Source organism: Perca fluviatilis, chromosome 22 (assembly GCF_010015445.1).
Source record: "Perca fluviatilis chromosome 22, GENO_Pfluv_1.0, whole genome shotgun sequence".
Lineage (NCBI taxonomy): Eukaryota > Metazoa > Chordata > Actinopteri > Perciformes > Percidae > Perca > Perca fluviatilis.
In genome coordinates this window covers 13,291,528-13,313,794 of record NC_053133.1, presented here as the reverse complement: position 1 = coordinate 13,313,794, position 22,267 = coordinate 13,291,528, and the positions used below count along the sequence as shown (strand labels likewise).

At 40.1% G+C, this 22,267-nt stretch overlaps 1 protein-coding gene across 1 annotated transcript in view; it reads right to left on the bottom strand.

Moving 5' to 3' along the window:
* LOC120552705 (polycystic kidney disease 1 like 1) overlaps positions 1-20,255 on the bottom strand; it is a 36,276-nt gene extending 16,021 nt beyond the window's left edge. Inside the window, 29 exon segments of the mRNA XM_039790929.1 lie at positions 14-114; positions 254-405; positions 509-622; positions 1,234-1,491; positions 1,597-1,938; positions 2,049-2,105; positions 2,349-2,541; positions 2,873-3,005; positions 3,122-3,242; positions 3,895-4,037; positions 4,385-4,462; positions 4,539-4,718; positions 4,797-4,868; positions 8,209-8,430; positions 8,745-8,798; positions 9,019-9,195; positions 9,287-9,450; positions 9,613-10,040; positions 10,143-10,346; positions 10,934-11,066; positions 11,708-11,947; positions 12,331-12,496; positions 13,246-14,323; positions 16,486-16,808; positions 16,917-17,078; positions 18,109-18,281; positions 18,449-18,577; positions 19,291-19,583; positions 20,235-20,255. Coding sequence (XP_039646863.1) covers positions 14-114; positions 254-405; positions 509-622; positions 1,234-1,491; positions 1,597-1,938; positions 2,049-2,105; positions 2,349-2,541; positions 2,873-3,005; positions 3,122-3,242; positions 3,895-4,037; positions 4,385-4,462; positions 4,539-4,718; positions 4,797-4,868; positions 8,209-8,430; positions 8,745-8,798; positions 9,019-9,195; positions 9,287-9,450; positions 9,613-10,040; positions 10,143-10,346; positions 10,934-11,066; positions 11,708-11,947; positions 12,331-12,496; positions 13,246-14,323; positions 16,486-16,808; positions 16,917-17,078; positions 18,109-18,281; positions 18,449-18,577; positions 19,291-19,583; positions 20,235-20,255 — 5,911 coding nt within the window.
* Positions 20,256-22,267: the final 2,012 nt, after the last annotated feature.

The window sequence follows — 22,267 nt, the reverse complement described above, 5'->3', positions numbered from 1 at the left end:
AGAAATTGTTTACCACTGAGGTAGGATGGGGGCATAGTCAAGCGTGTGATGTTGCTCTCCCATTGGTGGATACTATGCAGATGGTGCATGTTGGGAGTCGGCCTCTCAAACATCCTGCCACAACAGAGACTTTTGATTTGGTTTTTGCCTTTTACATAAACACTAGTAAAAATTATTTTGTTGTGTTTCTGAGTTGCTCTAACTATCAGATGATAATGACTATTAAACACAACCCAAGTCACTGCATGTCTACCTGAAGAGCAGCATGATGGGAAACGCCTTGTTGAGCGGTGGGGTGAACACCACACTCAGCTGGATGGCCTGTTGCAAGTCCTCCTGGGTAATGTTGAAGCTGTGGTAGTTGACCTGGCTGCGCAGGAGGATGTACTCATCCACAGAGCTCTTCTGCAGAATGATGTGTCAGATGGTCACCCACTCTCGTTTAACAAGTGATATGTGCAAATGGAGTCATTTTGCAGCAGACAGAAAAGAAGATATAGCAACATACCTTTCTTGATGGTTGTTGCAGCTCGATGGTTATTGGCTGAATGAGGGAGCGAACTGGGATCTTTCTCCTCGTGCTGCACTTGTACAGACTCAGGTCAACCACTGGTCCACTCAGCTGGGAATCAGCAGAAAGAAATGCCTTGCTGTTTAATCACGTATACCACGTATTCATACCTATGGCTCCTCCAGGGTTATACCAAGGTTGACTGTGTGTTCTACTCAATACTACTCATTCTAGAGTAACCTAATTCCTTTTCCAGCTGCTGCAATAAATATGCAAAGGAGGAGAAATCAGTCTGCACAAAATTATCTGAGAAGTGTTTGATGGTTATTTATTTGTGCTTTAGAACGTAATCACTGTGAAACAATCATACAATAACCTTCATTTATCTTTCCCTACTGTATAATGACAGATTAAAGTAGCTACAAAACATTAGTTCTTGTGGTATACAGCTGGACTTGAGTAGCTTATGTGATTGTTAGCTGTTCACTATATATGACGTGTAAAGCCCCGCCCATTTCTAGCACGTAAGGTAATTGTTATGCATTGCTCCCGGGTTGTGACCCAGCTGATCTCCGAATTGTCATGACCAGGGATTTACCCATGTTGACTGGCTTGGTTTGAATTTCCAAATGGAGGGTTGAACCCTGATCAGACAACCCTGGCCCAACCCTGGTCCTTGGTTTGAAAGAGGTATCAGTGTCATCATATCATGCCAGTCTTACCCTTCCAGGATAGTGGGCCCAGGTGTAAGGGCTGTGGGTGAGCTCAGTCAACATGCTGAGCACACATGGTTGATGCGGTCTGCTCTCAGTCTCTCTACTGTGATGAAGAAACAGAAGCTGGATCAGGGCGGCAGGCATGTAGAAGGTGGTTGAGCCACTGCTGATGACTGGGGAGGTTTGGTTTTGGTATGTGGCGTATAAGGCGATAAGACCGGTGCTGACTCTGTGCTCTTCAACCTTGTGGAACAAGATGTACTTCTGAAAATGAGAGAATTGACAGTAGACAGATTAATGTGAGACACAAATATAAATAAAACTAGTGCATGAGTAGATATGCACAAGAAAATGTTTGTTTTCTCTCACCAGCATCAGGTCTGAAGCTGTCTGCAAAATTTCAGCAACAAGCTGCACCGCATGCTTTGTTGAAATCGATTCTCCTTGTTTCATGTAAACACCGCTGGGTGAGTCTTGTATTTCATCGTGTGAGTCTGATTCTAACGTCAGTGTAATGTCAGCACTGGTAAACATTTCGGCTGTGACGTCATTACTAGTGACAGCAGCTTGCAGGCTGTATGAGAGCAGGGCTAACAGGGTGTTGAGTATCTTCTTCTCCAGATAGTAGCGGACTGGAGCACTGAACTCCGAGAACTGCTTTGAGATGACCTGAACGTGAACTGTCACTCGTCTTGCACTCGCTAAAGTCACCTAAACAGGATAAAGTGTTGTAAGAGAAACACATTTTTACCTTTCAGCATGCATCTTTCAGTGTCTCTTTGTCAATGAAAATCAATGAAAGGAGACGACTTTCCACCTACCTGACTTGAAACTTGTAAAAGGTTTTTGAGAATGCAGATGTTGTCCACCATTGATGCCTAGGATTAAATGACATGTCATTAAAATGCTGTAAAAGGAGGAAAGGTTTGTTGAAATCCAGCTGTGACTAAGAAACAGGAATGGAGAGTAAAGATAGATTTGATGAAATCAAAATATGGTTCCGTTAATCCTGTGGTTTAGTATAGTGTGTGTGTGTGTGTGTGTGTGTGTGTGTGTGTGTGTGTGTGTGTGTGTGTGTGTGTGTTGTGTGTGTGTGTGTGTGTGTGTGTGAGAGTGTGTACCTGCCCACTGCTCTCAAGCTCACACAATGTGCTAATGAGCACACTGCGTGTGCGTCTCTGTGCGTGTGTGTTGGCCTCGGTGTCCAGGCTGAGTCTGTTCAGGATGCTGGAAAGGAGACTGACGTAGTAACGAATCTCAACACTGTTTCCAAGAAGCACTAAAGCTGACAGGTTCCTCAGACCTGACTCTGAACTGGAGAGAAAGAGATATTAATAACACAACAATATACTGTAAGATAGTAACTTGTTAAAATGCAAAACTCCAGACATGATGGCACTGTGTTATGAAAATACAATACGTTGATAAGATTTTCTTCCTCTCAAAAGCTTAAGTGTCCATCAATATGTAGTAAACTCCAGCTTTTTGGCTCTCAAATTATTCCACTGAAATTGTCCAGTATGGTCTGCAAAACCTATTGCATCTTGGTCTGTAGCATAGTTCGCAGAGTACACCTCTTATAAAAACCCTGCAACATACACATAACCATAATGCTGATGTGATGTAGAGACATAGTGATTCTTACAGCTCCAGATCAGGATCAAGATGGGAAGAAGATGAGGTATCTCTGAAGAAGCTTGGTTGGACTCCAACAGTAACAGGACAGGGTTTAGTGGCCGTCCGATACGTGCTGCTTCTGATCTCTGTGTAAATAGTTACTACAAGCACAAAAATCAATCACTCACTGAATAAAAAGGAACTCTCTGCAATAAGTTGTCATGATAATAATTAAATAAATCTGAATAAATCTGTGTGTCTGTGTGTTTGAGTTTACCTTTATGGTCATCATTGGGGTCACCAGAAGGAAGGCTGAAATAGTACTGGAAGTCTCGCCCCTGATACAGCATCCTGGGAGGTCCGTCTCCTACACTGATGCTGTACTCATACAATAAGTCCTTCAGCGTGCGCGCGCGCACACACACACACACACACACACACACACACACACACACACACACACACACACACACACACACACACACACACACACACACACACACACGAAGGAACAGTGTTAATAAATCCAAGAGGGAGTGAAAAGGTGGATACATTTGTAGTTTGTCAATGTACTTGTTTCTGTGTATGTTGTAATTATATGATGGACTCAGAGAAACTCGCTCACTTACACAAAGTCAAAGTCCCTGTCCCATTTTTCATCATTATTACTTTATTACTACATTATTACTACTTATAAGAACCTAAACTGTCCCACTGAATTGTATGGGTAGTTAGCAGGGCCACACAGAAATACAATGAAACAATGAAAAGAGCAAGATATGTGGAGGAGCAATAACAAATTAATAATAATAAATTAATTTTAAAAAAAATTGCTTTTTTCAATAACAAAATGTCACTACATCATAGCATGGACTTGCATCTTTAAGCATTCACAACAGTACAATGACTGACATTATCTCCTTTAAATGATCTAAATATGGATCACATACAAAGAACCATAATTAACATTTCCCATCTGGTACAGTATGCAGGGTCAAATAAGCAATATGATTATGAGAGTGTGTGTTTACTGTATGAGACAGGAGATACCTCTTTCCCCGAGGTGCAGAAGATACTGAAGTGTGTATATAACTCCATTCCTTTGACTGGTTGGACCTGGCACGTCATGCCTTTAGGAGCAGGTTTGGTTTTTAAGAATAGCTGAGTCCGGCCCAGGAAACTATTAGGAGATTCTGAGTAAAACAAGTAACAATCACATTAGGATCAAGATCCATCCCTTCAATTTTTATGAGAAAAATAAAATGATGTTCTTACAAAAGACTGATGTTATCATAATTATTTAAATTTCAACAGCACTATAAACGTAGTCCACACTCCAGAAAATTACATTACATCTGTTCTAGGCTCAAAACCCTTCCTCACCTTGATTATGACTAATATATATTATATTGGATAAATCTAATAATAATAATCTGTATTTCAAGTTTGTTTGTCATTCCATCTATTCATTCTGCCATAATTCAGTACTGATAACACATTACATTTCGGCAAAAATGTCAGTTATTGTTGTAAAACTTACTGGCAGTGACCTCCAACATGTATCTGCTCCCAGACCGCAGACTGAACGGTCGGAAGCTGATTAAAGGGGAGGAAATACCTGAAAAAGAGCGAGAAAGATAAGTAAAGGCTTGTGGAGAGAAGAAATGTGTGTCTGTGTTTCCTGAATAATGTACCTGTATAAGTGTAGGCCTCAAAAAGGCCTCTGTCAATGGGGTCTCGAAGTAAATCAAGCAGGATTGGCTCCTGGATCACAACAGATGGCCTGGAATGTACTAGATTACTCCCCTCATCTTCATATAATGCCGGATCAAACACTGAATCATCTCCTGGACTGAAGCTCTCACCATCCACACCTGGGGATGTGCATGGCATTAACGCACAACCTCCCACACTAGTGACTATTAGAAATTAGAAACAGACATTTACTGTACCTGTGGGTCTTCCTGCAGAAATCCCTGGGTCTCCTTCCTCTGCACTCATCAAGGGAACATCATAATCTGAATCTGTCATAAAATCAGCTTTAATGCACATTATAATGTAGCCTGGAAATCCAGACCCAAATCCGAGCAAATTCAAATTGTGCTCTCGCGAGAACTCTGAATTTCCAGGGTATTTTTAATACACACTGAGAACCATATATAAATATAAAAATATACTAAATGTGTTATGATCAGATAAAGAAGTGTATTGGTTGTTTCCTTTTAATCTTCATTATTTTCATTTGGTTGGTTGCAGTTTGAAAAACTTTCATAAACTAGCCACAAGCATATTTTAGCTCATTCTAGTTTTACAGTCCAAAATGTCACTCAATCAGTCCCACTGCTTTCATTGGCATCGTTTCTAGACACATCAGGCAGCTGTTTTCAGCCCATTAGCTTTGCTTGACCAAACCTACTTTATGCTAACAGCACCAAATGGCAGCTAGTAAACACAGTGGAACATTTAGCTGCTAAAGAGCAAGATATTTGCCTCAAGAGTTGGTAGAGACCAAAAGCAAAGCTAAAAGAATGAATATTGGACTTACATTCAACAGGTGAACAGACAAACGACTCCATGCAATTGTTTTGGCATTATTACAATGTTAGTACTTTTAGCTAAGAAGCATTATTTCTTTTATTTACCTACATTTAAAGCTATAGTGCGTAGTTTCTGTCGCACCCATGAAGAGTAACTTAGTAATGACAACAACACTGTCAGCGCGTCCACATGATACAAGCCTTCTGTGACCACGAACCCCCCCCCCCCACCCCTCCTTCACGCAGTTGCTAGTAGCACAAGGAGGACACAGAGGATTAAAAAACATGATGGACTCTTCAGAAGAGGTAATTATCTTAACTTGAGTTTCCACGCGGGAAAGTCACCGGACGACACAATCTTCTAAACATAGCCATACTGAGAAATACAGAGTTGTGTGGAGCTGATATTCTTAATAAGCTTTGTATCAACTCATGTGGCAATGGCTTGAATGTAATGGAAGTTCATTAATATCAAAAAGTTACTCTCTAAAGCTTTAAAGCAACACTATGTAACTTTTAGTGTGAGCTGTAGTTCCAATGAGACAACCTGTAGGGGGACCGAAGCGGGAAAAGCTACATAGTGTTGCTTTAATGTATGTGCATTGAAGAAATACTCGTAAGTAATGACATCTATTCATTGCAAATTATGTGATGAATACTGCACAATTCAATATGCAGTGCTTATGAAATATGTTATTTTTCCTAGGTGTGATGGATGCATGGAAAGGAAAGAATCTTCTTTGCAAAGTTGGGCCCTACAAACTGTTATGCAATGTTATGCAGATATTGCATAAACAGCCCCACATATGCAGTAAGAGAGTGAGGTACAGTAAATCGGTGTTTACATAGGGAATTTATGCAGTTATATATGCAGAAAACGGATCCTATTTGATATGTAATTTCATCTCAGGTTATTAATGGCTACTTGGAGCTCTTGGTCAAAGAGCACAATGGGCGAACAAGGGAAAAGGCAATTGCTGTGGACACGTTTGCCATGACTGATATTTGGAATAATAAAAAGCAAACTGCGTAAAGTATGTAGAGATTTTTTCCTGAGTTAGGGGGGTGCAGTCCTTTTTTGGCATGGGGTATGGAGCCTGCCGAAATATGAAGCCGTCCCCCCCCTAACTCAGGACAGCAAAGTCTGACAATCACTGAATTTGCTATACTTGCATGGTATGAGGTCTACTAAAAGTCCTGAAAAGTTTGTCTTTGTCAGCCTTTGCAATCCTGAGTTAGGGGGGCACAGGCCTTTTTTGGCATGGGTTCATGGAGCCTGCCGAAATGTGACTGCCCCCCCCCCTAACTCAGGACAGCAAAGTCTGACACTCACTGAATTTACTATACTTGCATGGTATGAGGTCTACTAAAAGTCCTGAAAAGTTTGTCTTTGTCAGCCTTTGCAATCCTGGGTGTTCACCTCAACAATAAACTGGACTGGTCCAAAAACACAGACGTCCTGTACAAAAAGAGCCAAAGCCGTCTCCACCTGCTGGCATCAATCATGGGCAACACCTCTCACCCCCTACATGAGACTGGGAGTTCCCTGAGCAGCTCCTTCCGCAGCAGACTGCTGCACCCTCAGTGCAAGAAGGAGCGCTACCGCAGATCCTCCTTCATTCCAGCAGTCAGACTCTTTAATGCAACATCATAATGTAGCACTGCTAGCTGTTTCTGAAATATGAGCCATCACTGGACAATATTCTGCACTATTCATATGTATCTATTTATTACTCTGTTACCTTCAACTGTGCAATATGTCCTTTCTAATCATCCACACCTTACTCATCTGTACATCTGTGTTTATATACTGTTATATATACTGTCTGTTTATATAAGGGTGTTTATTGTGTAAATATATTTGTTTTATTACTATTATTATAACTAATTCTATTTTTTCTATTTCTTATACTTTATGTATATTTTTCTCCTATGTCTACTTAATGTGTATTTGTGTTATTCTGATGTGTGTAAATTTTTCTCTTTTGAGCTGCTGTAGCACAGGAACTTCCCCAGTGTGGGATTAATAAAGTCTATCTTATCTTGTGTCTCTGGTCTCTGAATGAGAGAAATTAACTGAAGCTGCCACTGTACAGCCGGGCTGCTCATCTTTATTTTTACAGAACAGACACAAAGCAACGCACTGCTCCAGAGCTCCGTGTGTTTGAGCCTGAACCATATAGACTGTTAACGTCATGTCACGGGAACACGGGAACTTAAACTTTGTGTTGCCTACAACCATATACATAATATGTATATTGTGTCCATGTCTACAACAACTAAACTAATGACATTCGGAGCTACAATAAAAACATTTGGGGCTGAAGTGCTTAAAAAATGACCTGGTTAATATTGGAGCACATAACTATTTAGTCTGAGCAACATTGCCCTCTAGTGGCGTGCAGTCGTATTTCGGCAGGCAGTCTGTTTTCGGCACAACACCGGAAGCCGTGCTGCTTATGTAAATTATGTAAAGTAGCAATACCACCTTGTAGAAATACTCCTTGTAGAAAGTAAAAGTACTGCATTCAAAGTTCACTCAAGTAAAAGTACAAACGTTAACACAACAAGATATACTTAAAGGACAAAGAATAGGCTACATTTTTAAATAATATATCATATTATTGGATGATACCCTCATTATTGATGAATCCATGTGTACATCACTTTAATGTTGGTCAATGTGGGGCTAACTTTAGTTAGGGCTATACTTTATATATTGATGGGTTGCTTGTGAATCAAATGAATGGAATATTTTTTTGATTTTTTTGTGACATCCAGACCAGAGAAGCTTCACAGCCAAAGTTTCATGTCATTTTTGTCTTACCTAGTCGATATCCCAAGTCATCACTCTCCACAGGAAAAGAAAACTCCCAGTCAGCAGAGGAGTCAGAATCTATTGGGAATTCACTGATAACGTCTCTCTGGTAAAAGTGGTCTGAATCTAGGACGCCACTGTTGTCAAAGGCAAGTGGTGGGTATTCAGTGGAGGAGTACAAAGGCTTTGGCGGGTGAAACTCTCCCAGACGGTGATAAAAGGGCTCCTCTCCTGGACATAAAGAGGAAAAGCTGTTAAATAATTCATCCTTTTCACTGTAACTATGACCTTTGTACAGTATTGCTTCTTGTTGATTTTCCCTATTGATATCCATGTCTTTAAAGTTTTCTTCGAACACTGCATTATGTTAAATGTAACATATTCATACTTCTCTTCACAACATTTGATTCCAATTTACCTGCATATTCACACTTCTCTTCACAACATTTGATTCCAATTTACCTGCAGTAGAAGATCATTTCCATTTTAAACAGTAAATGCTAGAAGCACTAGGCAGTATAGTATACACAGCTGCCTGGGCTTACCTGATCCTGCTGTTCCTATGTTGGCTAGAGAAGAGACAGGTGAGGGCTCGAGTTCTGTGTGAGGACGAAAAGAGGGAAGTCAAGTTTAGTGAAGTGGTGTTATCTTCTAATTCAGTATGCAGAGTTCTGCCGTTCGCCTCCTCAAGATCTGTTTTTACAAAGGCAACCACGTGGGAAGCACACAAGCCAGTCACATTTAATTACACACCAGCCATAGTCGACTTCTTTCTGTTGTTTGATAATTTTCTTCCGCTGTCTGTCACGTCAACTCCACTTTCAGAGGCATTCTCAATAGGATAGACAGAAGTAGAGATATTGGCAGAATGGGTGTACTGTGAAGCATCTGTAGCAGGCTGATGTAGAGTGGAAGTCGCAGGAGTCTGAGGGGAAGAGGCAGGACTCTCCATGATGGTGGACGGAGCACTGAGATCAACTTTGGAACAAAACGGGACTATAATAGAAAAGAAGGGAATAGAAAATACAAATAATGGCAGCTTACTGTCCAAGTGCATTCATCCTTTTTTTTAAATGTATCTTTTTACCTTCTATGACAGGCTTGGACGACGCATTGACCGAGTACAGACTCCATGTGTACTGGATGTACTTTGGAGAAATATTACAGCCTTCACACAAGGCGCTGACAGAGAAAGACTGATCCCAGTTCAGCTGGTCTCCCTGGCACTGAGGGCAGTGAACTGACACCTTCCTGGATTGGAAACATTCAGATACATGGTAACAACAAGGTGTTTCAAGGTACAGTACAATCTTTAATGGTGGCAAATATATATATATTTTTTTAAATTCTATTCATCCAAATTTTATCTGTCCTTTGATGTCCCGGGACATAGAGATTTTGTATGACTCTCACCCGATCACGTTTGATGTTAATGTAACGAAGGTCTCTGTTGAAGCTGAACGCTCACCGCTGTGGATGGTAGAGCGGAAAGCTAAGGTGTTTTAGAACTTTGCAGGTCAGGGCAAGCAAGTGGCTGTGTAGGCTGCTAAAATAAGTAACGGATGAAAAAGATTAAAATTAATTGTATATTTGAGTCAAATCTTTCCAGAATATAAAAACCTTATATGGTTTCATGCATGCATTACACTGTTTCTGTACCTGACTGGGTTCATGGGGAAGTCTAGGTCATAAGATCTCTGCCCGTCCAGGGTTACCACAGTGGTGTTCCTCTTGGTAATGAAGATGTTGGTGCCGCCCTGGATGAAGGCCACAGGAGGGCTCGGTATCACCTGCACCCTCACACTGTAGTTACTGTACACCACACTGCCAATGACCTGAGCCTGCAGATATTAAGAGTCAAAACACTCAATTCTGTATATTCAGGAGTGAGACATCGATAGCCCTAGGTCACAGTGGGCCATATGTGAAAGGTGTCTACTTACCCTAGCTATGGCAGTGTAGGTGTCATAGTGTAGGAGATGGCTGGGCAGTATGAGGCTCTGTCTATGTGTGTCTATAAAAGGCAAAGGGAAGACCCGTCCTGCAGAGTCAAACAAGGTCCAGGTGTAGTGAAGGCCTCCTGAAATGTCACAGTCAACTTCCGACTCATAGGTTACCCCCAGATGGACAACCTCATATCTCCGCACCTTGAAGAGAGGAGAGGAGAAGAGAGAGGATGAATAAGATGAAGGGGGGAAATGTAGTTTTAGCTATACTTTAGTACATTGTTTATTATTTAAATTGTTAAGAGGATAACCCCTTGAGATGAAGCATCTCATTTTCGAGGGGGTCCTCGAGACATAAGACAAGGACAATACAGCACATGTACATTCACACTTGCTAGAGCTCTCCCTCATCCCAACTCACCCACCCCACCCGCCCCACCGACTCCTTATTATATTTATATATATATATATATATATATACATACATACATAAATACATACATACATAATATTCATATGCACACCTGTACCCATACTCTCATGTATACACATAAATAAAAAGGACAAAAAGTATCCCAAATATTTGGACATTTATACTTGAGGAAAACATTTACAGCAACAGTTTGCATACACGTAAGTAAAGACAGATGTTTTGAAGGAGTGCAAAGAAGTGACAGATCTTAGAGACCCAGGCAGGCTATTCCAGTCTGAAGGGGCTTTAAATTTAAAAGTACGTCTACCACTCTCTTTATAGATGTTTGGCATACATGTTGAGGTGACACATGTACCTGAAGTTTGAGAGGCCCCATGTTTTTCACTGGTGGAGGCTGACAAGGCCAGTCCACAACAAAGATGTGACCACTTAGAGAGGCAGAACTGACCAGGTTAGACACAGTTACTTCCACTCTGAACTCTCCTGTCCTGCAGAGAGTAAAAACACATCCACTCAATGTACACACGCAAAAATACACACACACATAGAGTTAAGCAGATTGGTCATTTTACAGGTAAGTGAAGAATAAAGAATAGACAGATGTCAACAAAAGATGTATTTATTTTGAAATAACACTCCCTTATTAATGTTAAGATGAAGATTAAGGAGAGGAAATTCAAGTTAGAATTGGTCCATAAGAAATAATTATGAACTGTAGCTCAACCAATCTCAATATTGATATTTTAGAGTTTAAAAATAAAATGATATATCGGCCAATAATCTTTACCCTTAAACGTTTTTTTTGTTTTACATAATCACATAACAGAAACATACACTTTCAATAAGGATCCTCCAAATTAGTATTACTGTGACCAAAATATGTACTGGGAGAAACTTTTTGCAGTTTACGAATAAACTTCTCAGTCTATGTAATGAAAACACTGTTTCTGAATTACATAACATTTCTTTAGTGTTTCTGTATTAGACTTTTTTATAATATATCTACCAACATATTCATCAAAACTGATATATTTCTTCAATATTTCTAGCTCTATTAGAATCATCTAACTCTGAATTAACCCGAGCTACCAAGCTAATTAAAATAAACAATAATGATAGTGAAACTCACGTGCGGAAGACGTGCTGCTCTGTGCTCTGTCCCAGCTTGGATGATCCGTCTCCAAAGCTCCACAGGAAGGAGACGTCAGTCCCCACGTTGACCCGGCAGCTCACCGTCACCGTTTGGTTCTGCAGGACAGAAGCCTGGTGGAGCAGCCTGTTGAGCTTCACTGCTCTCTGGACTACCAGCGGGAACACATCGGAGGTAAGGGAGGTCTGGCCACTTAACACGACTACAACTACATCATACCTACACGGAAGAGAGGGGGGGGGGGGTATAAGTGGTGCAGAGTTTGGTTTGGTTTTGTTGGTTTGCACACATTCATAGAAAACAATACAACATAAACCACAACATATGTTTATCACATGGAAAGAGAATGACCCATTGGGGGGGGCTTATATTGAAACCTCACCAGGTTACTAAAACATAGATTTACAATACAAAAAAAGGACATAAAATAACTACAGCTCAAACTCAATATGGCGAGAATAGAATAACAAAAATAATTACAGGCTTAAAATCAATTTTGTAAAAAATAAAAGGTCAGAGTCTTCCAGACCACCAGAAGGAAGGGAATTGCAGGAACAAAGCAGCTAGCATGAGTTTGTCTTTTTCCCCCCCTTGTCTCATACCTGCCGGGTTGGTTGTATCTTTTGGTGACGGTCTTTGAGGTGGTTCTGTCTGATCTCGAGTCTCCAAAGTGCCAGAGGAACTCCACAGGGTCTGGTACTTCAGCCACAGCCAGGAAAGTCACGTCGGTATTTGTGGGATAAGCTTGCTTTGCTGAATGAATCCGCACTGTTAGTGGACAAAACAGACCTCACATTGTCATCATAGATATATTGGGCATATATACCACAAATTATGATTTGCTTCATGAACTGAACTTAATGTGCATATAAAAAAAACATCATTGGATGATTCATTGTGCAACAAAAATATATTGTGGATTTATTTATCAAAGATGAAAATCCCAGGCAAAAAAAATAGTATACTAGTGTATTAGAACTATATTAGTATAAATAAACTATAGTTATAAGTATACTTTTTTTATACTTCTTTTTGTGCTTCATAGTATATTTAAATAACAATATATATATATATATATATATATATATATATTGTATATATATTTAAACATGTATATATATATATATATATATATATATATACATGTTTAAATATACTATATATATATATATTTTTGCTTTTCCACGGACCACCTGCAGTACCCTCACAGACCACTAGTGGGCCGTGGACCACAGTTTGGGAATGACTGCTATAAAGTGTACATTATTGTAAGTGTATTGTTAATTGTATGCAAGTGTACTTTTAAAACATATACTAAATCACAAATACGTGTATAGCGGTAATTCAGTGTACTTAAGGAAAATATACTTATTTTCAATAGATACTGATTCAATCTAAAAATCTTATGTACTGAACATTTACAAGAAAAGAAAGTCACACTTGTTTTCTAAAATGCTTAGTTAATGTTCAAATATTTTGTACTGCTCAGTATGTGTTATTAAATACCACTTCCTCACCATTGTCTGCCAGGTAGCGAACAGGACTTTGACTGGTGGGTGGTTGCCACGTTTGATGAATTCTAATGTGTGGTGGCTCCTTCCTGTTCCTCTCAACACAAACTCTCACGCTTTTGTTCTGAGAAGACACTTGATTCTCAGCTCGAAGCTCTACCACAACTGTCCCGGTGTGGTTGAAAAGCAAAACCGCCGTTGCCTCCTCTCCTGTAGCGTAGCTGCTGTTTTTGTACACCAATGTTGCATTCACCAGCAGAGACACAGTCACATTTGACCCTGCTGTGACGCTAAATAAAACAGAGTGTTTTTGATGTGTTGTGATCACACTTGGAACATTCAAAACCAACTCTCCAACTGGCTCTTGAACGAGGATGTGTGTGCAGAACGAGGCCCGGCTGATCGGGTTAAAGGCCCTAACTGTCACTGTGTAACGGCCTGCTATTGAAAGAGACACATCTACGTTCCACTCTTCAGTTGTCCTGTTCATCGCAGTAACATTATCCAAACTGATAGTCCAAATAACTCTCGACCCCATGCGGCTGGCAGGGCTGACAACCTCCAGGCTGAATTCTGCGTGTGTTAAAACTGCTGACTTCCAACTCCCAGAAGGCCTCAGGGCCCATATATGCTCGTACACCATCAAGGCTTGAGGCAGGACGGCGGAGAGCAGCACTGACGAAGGGTCAGAGGTGGAGAGAAGAGACGCCATGAGCCAATACTGTCCTGCGGCGGAGGGGAGGCGGCAGTGAAGCTGGAGGTGCAAATGGCAGCTGGAGCTGTTGGAGGCACGGAGGAGATGAAGAGGGACGAAGTGGTACGTATCTAAGCTTTGATTGCCACCATGACAATAGATATTATTGTGGTTTTGAATGAGACTCTGATCATAGCCGCTGTTGCCACGGTTGTGATTATTGCTGTTTTCTTGGAGAGTAATTTTAATGCTGTCACTGATGTTTTTACTGTCATTGTCCTTCATGTCAGTGCTTCCAGACTCAGCGTTTAGTGTGAGGTTGAGGACAAGTAGGTGCTTCATGGTGGTGAACAGCAGCACATCCACAGAAACCTCCTCTCCGGAAGTCAGCTGGTTCCCCGATACACTCAGTATGAGGTCAGAGACGGTGAGAGGCACGACCACCTGCAAGTACACACACACACACACACACACACACACACACACACACACACGTTGGACATAGACAACATGCACACAAAAACACACAAATGTGCCATTAAAGGATAAGTCTTGTCATATTTTATATTTCTCTTAATGTCAACAAATCCCATGCCATAGTTCTCCACTATTGTCCAAAAACCATTCCCCTATGGGGCAATAAAGGTTTTATTGTTTTTCAGTTTATTTTGAGTCAATCCCACATACATCATCCTGCTGTACTTTCATTCTCACCAAACGTGTATTAATACGCAGCTGAAAATAGTCCCGAAAGAATTGTTCCATTTAAGCCTGTTCGAGTAACGTTTGCTAAAAGCTACAGTGCCCTGTTTGAGGAAATGACTGAGTCTTTTTTTAAACTGAGAGTTTGTTTGTGAGTCATTTAAAAAAAAAAAAAGATTAACACCCTTAAGTGGAAACCAATGGGCTTGGTGCCAAAGACAGGGTGTGAAAGCCAGAGAGTATTAAGAGACGGACTGACAGATTGTTAGTTTTGGTCTTTACAATAAGACACATTTAAAATACCACCCTTATCATTTAACCCTAGTGTTGTCTTCCTGTCGACCATGCAACTTTTCACGTTTATTGAAACGCATGAAATTGCATGAAAACACCCAAATTCAATGAAAGAAGTGAACTGATAATTTATTTAACTTGTGAAGAGCGTTGTAGCGAACCATCCACATTATTTATTTTTTTATTTGGTTAAAAGAAACCCAAATTTCTGATATAGAAACTTTTTGAAAATGGGTCAAATTTGACCCGAGGACAACAGGAGGGTTAATCATTAATAAACATGAGGATGACATTTTCAGCGAATGAAAGCAGAGTACTCACAACATGTATAGTCTCCTGTGTCCATCCATAGGCACTGGAGGCGTTCACTGACACCATGTAAACTCCCTCTGTTTTAAAGGTCCAGTTCTGGAGGGTATTTAGAATTCATGTTTTTAATTCATCAGATAAAAAAAAAATGACAGTAAACTGGGAGGAAGACTTGAGATTAAAAAAATGTTCACATATTTTTTATGTAACAAAAAAAACTTTTTATTTGTCATCTTGAATCACTCAATTATCACATCACCAACAACAGCATTCCCCATGAATTCTCACTATTTGCTTAGATGCGTTTTTGGAGTATTCCTTTACCTAAATAACGATTAATCAAAAGTAAATTCTTTTTCACAGCACTAAATGGATCTGAACCCACCTCACCAATATTACAGCATTTCTCTGATCGGGGCATCTGAACAGGGAGCTGTGGATTTTTGCAAATTGCACTACAGGCTGTAGGTGGTGACAGAGATTTTTTTTTAAATTACCTGCTTCATGTAGTTCTACTGGAACATAGGGTCAGTTTCAGCAAATATGACAGAAATTTTGTTTTATAAGGCTTACATACTGCACCTTAAATCTGAGTACATGTTTATTGCATTTTATCCATTTTTTGTGTTGTAAAACCACGGTTGAGGTCAGTTTCACCAAAAATCCCCCACATTTCACAGATTACTTGATGAGACACCTTCATCATTCTAATAAAATGCATATTGTAACAGAATTTTTCTCAGCAAACCTAAATTCTACATGTATATAATCCACCATTAACCTTGAGTGCAAATACTACCATTATTCAACAGTCCTGGTTATTTAAAAAGAAAATGTTCAATCCCTCCCTATTTGAAGCTGCTAAGAGACTTTGAGAGGTAGATAATGAAAGTAGAACACAAATGCAGTTTTTAGCTTGGTATTGAAAGGGTTATAATCTTTTTGATATTCTTTGTTATGAAGCAGTCACACACAGGCCAGGCTGTAAACATGATCAGGCTGACCTTAACATCACTGATTGATTGTAATGTAAAAACTGGTTTTAATCAGCTAACTCTTGCTGTCAATGGGCCAAAGTTGCTCCATTTAGCTTAAACTACGAGATGGTGTTGATCCATGTTGGTCAATGTTAAAAAATGCATTGTGATCAATTAAAAAGAGGGTACTTCAGCCATAAATGCTGTACACATTTAATTTTGAGATACATCTGCATCACATAGCCGTGCTACTTTCTCCACTCTACTTACCACAGTGCTGTTCAGACAGTCTGTGTTGGGAAGGCAAGTTGTCTTTACGCCCTCCATGTTTTTGTCTTTTTCCTTGGCAGTAAACCACCAAAAGAACTCTACTGCCAGACCATCACGCATGTATGCCTGCAGTGTGACAGGGTGGTCCAGGTATGCTGTCTCCACAGTCACACTGTTGGAGTACGTCTGTGGGGAAGAGATGCAGGAGGGGACAGCCAGGGGGCCATGAAGCACAGAGAGCACCAAGCTGTGTGCAGAGGGCTGCATGACGGAGAGGTGGAGGGTGGAGGAGAGTGTGGAGAGGGGGTTGGAGACGCTGACGTCTAAACAGAAAATAAGGAGAGAGAGATAGAGGGTGACATTATAATACATATTTTTCATTAATTAATCATTCACCATTTAACTACATTTGCTAGCTCTTGTTAACTTACTGAGTTCATATTTTCCTGGAGTTTCCAAAATTAAATCAGATGACACAAGAAAGGAGCCATCGTCCAACACGTTGACACGTTGTGAACTTTGACCTTTAGGGCTCGTTTCCTGAAACTCAACATCGACGTAAGAGAGGTCCTTCCCTCCCAGACCCAGAATCCCTAAAATTCACAACAACAAAAAATCATAATTTCAAACAGGAAAATGGAAACACTAATATGTGCTACAAATATATTTTTTAAGATTTTGTTAACATTACTCAAATATCCTGATATTTTTTCTCTGAGCGTAAATATATTCTATCATATATAAACTCATGCCCACATATAAAACAAGCCCATTCTTAAAGAAATATTGGTCAGCACAACATAAATAGAATATGTTTTCATTATTCTAGAATCAGATCTAGAGCTTATTTTTATTTTGTATAGCATCATTGTTCATATTTACAATTATACTATTATTTTAAAATATATAATATAAATAAATTCATTATGATCACTTTTAACCTCATTACACAATACATCGCAAACAAACAATAATGTAAATGTGTTTTCCACTCGTGACACAACTTCATGTAGCCTAGTTTGTTTTTAGTTTGTATCCATGTCTTTGTATGTATGTATGTATGTATGTATACAGTATGTGTATGTATGTATGTAAACACATTTTTGTTAGATGGCTCTTACTTTTTCTGCAAGAATGTCATTTATTTGTAAAATAAAATTGAACATTTAGAAGTTAAAATAAATACATAAGCACTGATAACTCAAATGCTGTCTTTCTAAAATATTGTCTACAGTTGGAGCAATGCTGAGCATGGATAGCTCTTACTCTATAATAATTTTAATAAAAGTGATAATAATTTACAATAATAAATAATAGGATAAATTAATATAATTATAAATACAATGCACTTGTAAATAATATAAATCATGATATTATTCAAGCAAAAACTCAAAGTTATTTGTGTAAAACCATGAAGAACAGACCAAAAATGTATGTACACAATTACAAACAATGTAAACTATTAAAAAAAGAATTTCTTACTTATACTTTAAGGAGAAAACATCTTTATCAAAACAAACCTCTTTGCCAGGGGACACTATTTTTAACGCAGGAGTCAAGCTATATGTGCAACTAGAAGTGTCATATTTCTGAGAACCTGTGTGGATTACAGTAGCAGCTGACCTGTGGGCTGGTTGGGACGTCCAGCCAGGTTTCCAGAAACTTCCACAACAAAAGTCTTCCCAGCCTGCACTCTGTCTGGAGACGTAGACAGACGGACGCTGTGCAGAAATGGCCCTTCAGTTTTGTAGAGTGCCACACTTCCTTGTCCACCTCCAATAGGCAAGTAGAGGACACTAGAAAAGAAAAGAAAAGAAAAGAAAAGAAAAGAAAAGAAAAGAAAAGAAAAGAAAAGAAAAGAAAAGATTCACAGTAAAAGCATCCAGCACAGGTCAAACACAAAAAGCCACTTATGGATCAGGAAGCAGACATAAAGCAGCCAGGCAGCAGCAGTCTGTCTCACCTTTGTCTTTCTCCTCTGACATCCTTTGTCCCTCCATTGGAAGACGTGCTGAAACACTCACAGGCCACCAAACCATGTTGCCGGTTGCCACAGTAACAAGCCTCTGAGGTCAATGCTGCAACCTGGTACCTTCAACAACAAATACTGAAAGTTAATGAAATACTGTCTGATTGCTACACATGCATGCAGCTCATCTAAACACACTTATACACAACTTAATACTCATGTTAAGATGTGTGTGACACTTGTGTTTTACAAAGAGGTTGCCTAACTGCTGAAAATCCAAGTTGTGTTACATTCAAATGTGGTGCAAGTCTTTGCAGCATGACATGTCATTGCAAACAACAACAAAAATATTTCCAGCATAATGTCTGAGTTATGCAAAGTTCAGCCAATATCTCTGACTGAGCCCAGAGACTAAAGCACACATTTTAGTCTAATGTTTAAGGATTTTTGCTGATTGAAAACAAAAGTTTTAAACCCCTTGAGTTTATTTTTTAGATTTTTCTCATAAGAAGAAAACAATGCAGGAAATTATGGACTTGCATATCATATGTGTGTATATATATATATATAATATAAAAAAAAAACTGACCTGGTGTTTGAAATTAAATGTTTTATCTGTATTATCTTACATATTTCAGAATGAGAGCATTAGTGTTTGAGTAATTTATGTATAAATAATAGGAGGTTACTTTAATGCAAGCTCAAGTACTGGTCTCAATAGAAATGATTGAAAAAAATCATAAAATGAATTTTACACAAATACCTGCCAAACCAACTGGCGTTTAGCTGAAATGCAACAGACTCAACGTGCTCTTTTCCAGTTAACCCCGACTTACCCTTCATCCAGGCAGCGCACGGAGCAGGTCACCGGGTCAAGACCACGGGCACCTTTGGGTGCAGAAAGTCTGCTGCTGGCGTTGACGCAGCCCATGAACCACGGTGAATCCTCCTGATCTGGTGGAGGAACCGCCGCAGACGAGCGGTGAAAAAACGGATGCAATGAAATGAGCGTGTAGACAAAAGCAAGGAACATGTCTGATCCGGGAGATCTCCGGACACAGGCCGCATGCAGCACGAGCAGCTGGATGGACACACTGCTCTTTGATGAGGAGGACGCACACGTTTCAGACTGAGGAGAGGTAAGGAGTGCAAAGCAGGTGCAGTGGCAGCACGGACTCTGTGCTTACCAAGGTGTGTGTGTGTGTGTGTGTGTGTGTGTGTGTGTGTGTGTGTGTGTGTGTGTGTGTGTGTGTGTGTGTGTGTGTGTGTGTGTGTGTGTGTGTGTGTGTGTGTGAGAGAGAGAGAACAGAGGGGGACTGTATGCAAATGAAGGGAACCAGAACGGGTGAGACAGGGGAGGAAGTTGGGATCAAAAAGAGAAACGACCTTCAAATTACAGGCCAGTTAATACGCTGTTATTCAATACAGTTACCCTGGCCCTGGAATAAGCAGCCAGCTATGCTATCACTTATTTGTGACGGTTATAATTAAATGTTAGTGAGTAAGATTTTGATTAAAGGCCGCGGTGTTGTGTATTTCGTCTTTCTAGTGCAGTGTTCCTGTATTTTATGTAGCCTATTGCAACATGATGTGTAAGAATTTAAATGTGCATCTACCCTTTAAATATGGTTATGTTCCTTCAAAGTTAATATCCTGTTTCATTGTCAAGTGTTGTCTTTTACGCTCTCGTGAAAATCCCAAAGGTCACCAGTCAATTACAAAAAGCTGAATATGGCTACCATTTTACTTTTATTTATTTTTTATTTATTAATTTTTTTACCGGAGTTGGGGCTTCAATCATGTGTTTTCCATGCAAAATAAAGGAACTTACAGAAGCCTGTGTTGCTGTCTGAAACACTGCAAAAATGATGAAGCCTAATGTAGCAAAGAAAAACTCAACACCGGAAAACTGTAGTATAAAAGATGAACGTTTTGCTGCTGTTATTTTATACTAGCCTATTGTCTGCCCCTTACAGCCTACACCTTTAATCCAAAGACATGTGAAAGCATTCTGTCTGTTGTTATTAAATCGTTTCATAGAGCTAAATTGAACTAGCCTATGGTGACATCTGCACGCGCCTATGCCTACATAGACCTACATTATTTATCATAAGGAGATGAATTATTTCTTTACAGCCACGTTTGGGATCCCAAAGCTGCGTCGAGCCATGAAACCCATTTGAAGCGGGTTGGACCACTTGAGGGCCACAGACCGATATATATTCTTTCATCAACATTAAAAACAACATCTGGAATCTTCAAAAGTATACCCAAAAGTCAAATCTGTGTTTTATTAGCCTATATCAACAGAAATATGGTGCCACGGCCACGGACTAGCCTTATTATCTGTCAGCAGACCTGATCGTGCCATTTTATCACTAGCCTATATAAAGCAAGATCTGACACATAAGATGCAGTGTGAAAAATATGAATCTTATTGACAATTTCGTTGTATTCTAGTCCTAAAATATATCCCCCCCTCTAAAAAGTATAAAAGGACAACGGGGTGACATATCCTACAACTGAGTTTCAGCTGTGTGGATTAGTGTCTTAAGTTGTCACGCTGCCTGGGTCCTGGTCGCCACTTAATTGCTTAAATCAAGGAAATTCTTGAAGGACGTCGTTTGAAACTGGAAGAGAGAAAAAATGATCTCACCAGCTGTGGTATTTTTGTACTTAGTTTAACAAAGGTGAGATTGTAAGTTCCAGAGCGAATGCCCTTTAAATATTTTTTTGCAGAGGAACTGTGAGCTGCCAGGGTGAGAAATGCAAAAAAAACACAACGGAACAGGTGAAAGTGTTGCGTCTGAGTCCAGCTTGCCCTATGAGCCCTTTAGTGGAGAAAAAAAAACGTCCTCGCAGTGAAGCTAACTCCACCGCTCCACCTTAAAAAACTCTTCCGGTTTCCCAGACATCCCCTTTAAGAGAATTTCCCCTTATTCCTTGCGGCCAGCGGGGGGCGCTGTCAGACCGCAGCATCTCCTCGAGCCGACAGTAGCAGATTGAGGCACAGCAGAGGGAAATCAAACACATTTTCTCTGTCCATTTTTTATACGGAATACGCGCATATTTTGGCGATTTCGTTTCGTCTCTCCACTCGGGGACTCACAGACGTCTTCACATCATAGAAACACCACGTCAAATTATGCGTCACCACAAAAACACACACACAAAGCTTAGGCTACTTGATTTTCATAAAAACTAAATAGCGGGATTGTTGTTGTTGATTCAATAGCCTATAGATTCAATATGAAAACGAAACAGTCGTGGGACTGAATCCTATATTTGAACCCATATAGGCTATTCAACTGGAATCATTCAATGTGAATGAAATTATAGAGAAAATAGCCTAAATAATGCTTTATTCGGAGCGGTACCTCCCGGAGCCCATCAAGCCGCCCGGGAGGTGCCCGGATCACACTTTGAGAAGCATTTTCTAACTAAACCCGAAACATCAATACGTAGCGCTGTAGTCGTGACGGTGCGTGAAGCACACCGCGGGCCTTTTGCTCTAATAACCGGCTTAATTCGTTAAGCGCGTGCTGTGTTTTCAACGTGTGCGCGTGGTGATACAACTCACAAATGATTAAGTCAACGAAATCTTTCAAAAGAAGCCGCTAGATGAGCGTTATGGCGCTGCGTAACGGAGAGTCGTTATATCGAGACGAAGCGTTATGGAAGCTCCGCACAGTCTGCGCCCCTACCGAGGACAGCGAGCCCGCTGGGGAACCCCGCACAGCTGACTCCGGTAGACTGGGTAGTCGCTTGGGGTGGAGCGATATTGAAAATAGATATAGTCATGAGGGTTTTGTT